This window comes from Neopelma chrysocephalum, unplaced genomic scaffold (assembly GCF_003984885.1).
Source record: "Neopelma chrysocephalum unplaced genomic scaffold, ASM398488v2 Primary Assembly neopelma1_96582, whole genome shotgun sequence".
Lineage (NCBI taxonomy): Eukaryota > Metazoa > Chordata > Aves > Passeriformes > Pipridae > Neopelma > Neopelma chrysocephalum.
In genome coordinates, this window is record NW_020925227.1 from 2,985 (window position 1) to 5,962 (window position 2,978).

General features: G+C 54.3%; 1 protein-coding gene across 1 annotated transcript in view; it reads right to left on the reverse strand.

The window, feature by feature from the left end:
• Positions 1-2,978, reverse strand: part of ASNA1 (arsA arsenite transporter, ATP-binding, homolog 1 (bacterial)) — a gene marked incomplete at both ends in the record, with an annotated part of 5,153 nt that overhangs the window by 1,567 nt on the left and 608 nt on the right. The window contains 2 exons of the mRNA XM_027708890.1: positions 204-354; positions 1,972-2,120. Of these exons, the coding sequence (XP_027564691.1) occupies positions 204-354; positions 1,972-2,120 (300 nt within the window). The remainder of the gene's footprint in view (positions 1-203; positions 355-1,971; positions 2,121-2,978) is intronic.

The window sequence follows — 2,978 nt, forward strand, 5'->3', positions numbered from 1 at the left end:
CCCCCCCAGACCCCCCTGGGGCCCCTCTGAGGCCCCCACCTGGGAGATGAAGGGGCTGATCTGGTTCTTGATCTGCATGAGCCAACCCACTCTCTGCTCCTAACCCCCAAAACCCACCTCCTCTCAGCTTGGGGAGACCCCAAACCCCCTGGGACCACCCCAGACCATCCTGGGACCACCCCAGACCCCCCTGAGGCCCCCACCTGGGAGATGAAGGGGCTGATCTGGTTCTTGATCTGCATGAGGCGGCCCAGGCCCCTCTCCACGATGGTGGGGAAGTTGAGCAGCCGCAGCGTGTGCCCCGTGGGGGCCGTGTCGAAAACCACCACGGAGAAATTCATGCCCTTCACCAGCCTGGGGAGGGGGTTTAGAGGCAGATCAGCAAGGCCATAACCCCCCACACAGGCCCCCCAAGCCCCCTCACAGAATCATAGAATTATAAAATCAACTGGGTTGGAAGGGACCTCTGAAATCATCCAGTCCAACCCTTGATCCAACCCCGCCGTGGTTCCCAGCCCATGGCACTGATGCCACATCCAGTCTTGTCTTAAACACCTCCAGGGATGGAGAATCCACCCCCTCCCTGGGCAGCCCATTCCAGTGCCTGATCACCCTCTCTGCAAAGAAATTCTTTCTAATATCCAACCTAAACCTCTTAAGACCCTGAGCCCTCTTGTCTTGCTGATGGTTGACTGGAAAAGAGACCAACCCCCCCCTGGCTCCCCCCTCCTGTCAGGGAGTTGCAGAGAGTGAGGAGGTCTGTCCTGAGCCTCCTCTTCTCCAGGTTGAACAGCCCCAGCTCCCTCAGCCTCTCCCAGAATCACAGATTTACAGAATCAGCCAGATTAGAAGGCACCTCTGAGATCATCAAGCCCAACCCTTGATCCAACCCCGCTGTGGTTCCCAGCCCGTGGCACTGATGCCACATCCAGTCTGATCCTAAAAACATCCAGGGACAGAGAATCCACCACTTTCCTGGGCAGCCCATTCCAATGGCTGAGCACCCTCTCTGCAAAGAAATTCTTCCTGATATCCAACCTAACCCTCCCCTGCCACAGCTGAAGACCCCGAGCCCTCTTGTCTTGGGAAAAGAGACCAACCCCCACCTGGGTCCCCCCTCCTGTCAGGGAGTTGCAGAGAGTGAGGAGGTCTCCCCTGAGCCTCCTCTTCTCCAGGCTGAACAGCCCCAGCTCCCTCAGCCTCTCCTCACAGCACTTGTGCTCCAGACCCTTCCCCAGCCTTGTTGCTCCCCTCTGGACCTGCTCCAGCCCCTCAATGTCCTTCTTGAACTGAGGGCCCAGAACTGGACACAAACACTCCAGGGGTGGCCTCACAGGGGCAGAATCACTTCCTTGGACCTGTTGGCCACACTGTTCTTGCTCCAAGCCACGATCCATTGGCCCTCTTAGCCTCACTGAACTCACATTCAGCTTCCTGTCGATGCCTTAAGACCCTTTTAGTTTCTTATTTTTCTAGTTTTGTAAGCTTTATAAGCTTTACAAGAAGCAGAAGCAGCAGCTCTTCTTCCCTAACCCTACAGCACAGGCAATTTACACATTGCTTAACTTTCTCACCCCATTCTGTACTTTTCATATCAAATCTACCCCTGAATTCAGTAAAAATGTTTAATCTTTTGTCAAGGGAAGGCCTCTGCTGCTTGGAGAACACTCATGTCTTGCCCTGAACAACAGAACAGAGTCAAGAACTGGGTGACCCTGCACCCTTTGTGCTCTGAGGATAACGAGAACGATGAAGAGGTGGTCCCAAAAAGCCCCCAGACCCAATTCCCAGGGGGTGGACCAGAGCAAAGGCAAGAGGATGGACAAAACTTGGATTGGTTGGGTAGTTGGGAGAAATCCAACCCCTTCACCAGCCCAGGAGGAAATCAGGGAGGGACAGGACCCCCTTGCTCAGCCCTGGGGGGAGGAAATCAGCAGGGCTGGACCCCCAAAAAGCCCCCCCAGGCCTCACCTCATGACCTCAGCGTAGCTCATGGCCTCGTCGATGCCGGGGAAGGCGCTCATGGCCTCCTGCATCATCTTCTTGCCCATGCTCAGCACGTTGTCCTCCTCGAAGAACTCGTCAGGCAGCTCGGCCACCCCCAGGCTGGGGTCGATCTCCTGTTAAGGGGGGGGTCAGCACTGCCCAGGGACCCCCAAAACCCTCCCAAACCCACCCAGAAAACGTCCAAGCACTTGCTATAAAACCTTCCAAAAACTATCCAAATATCTTCTGAGAAACCTTCCAAAAACTACCCCAAAACCTCCCCAAAAATCTCCCCCAAAAGCCTCCCCTAAAATCCTCCCAAACCCAGTCAAAAACCGTCTGAACATCTGCTACAAAACCTTCCAAAAACCATCCAAAAACTTCCCCCAAAACTCTCCTAAAACCCCTCGGGCAGCTCGGCCACCCTCAGGCAGGGGTCGATCTCCTGTTAAGGGGGGGGTCAGCACTGCCCGGGGACCCCCAAAACCCTCCCAAACTCACCCAGAAAACGTCCAAGCACCTGCTATGAAACTCTCTGAAAACCAGCCCAAAATCTCCGCCAAAACGCTCCCAAACCCAACCAAAAATCGCCAAATATCTGCTAAAAAAGCTTTCAAAAACCACCCCAAAACCTCCCCAAAAACCTCCCCCAAAACCCTCCCACACCCAGCCAAAAACCCACCCAAAACAGTCCAAACAGCTGCTACAAAAGCTTCCAAAAGCCAACCCAAAACCTCCCCCAAAACCCTCCCAAACCCAGTCAAAAACTGTCCAAATCTCTGCTACGAAACCTTCCAAAAACCATCCAAAAACCTGCCCCCAAACCTCCCTCAAAACCCTCCCAAACCCAGTCAAAAACTGTCCAAATCTCTGCTATGAAACCTTCCAAAAACCAGCCCCAAACCTCCCCTAAATCCTCCCCCAAATCCTCCCCCAAAACCCTCCCAAACCCAGCCAAAACTGTCCAAACATCTGCTACAAAACCTTCCAAA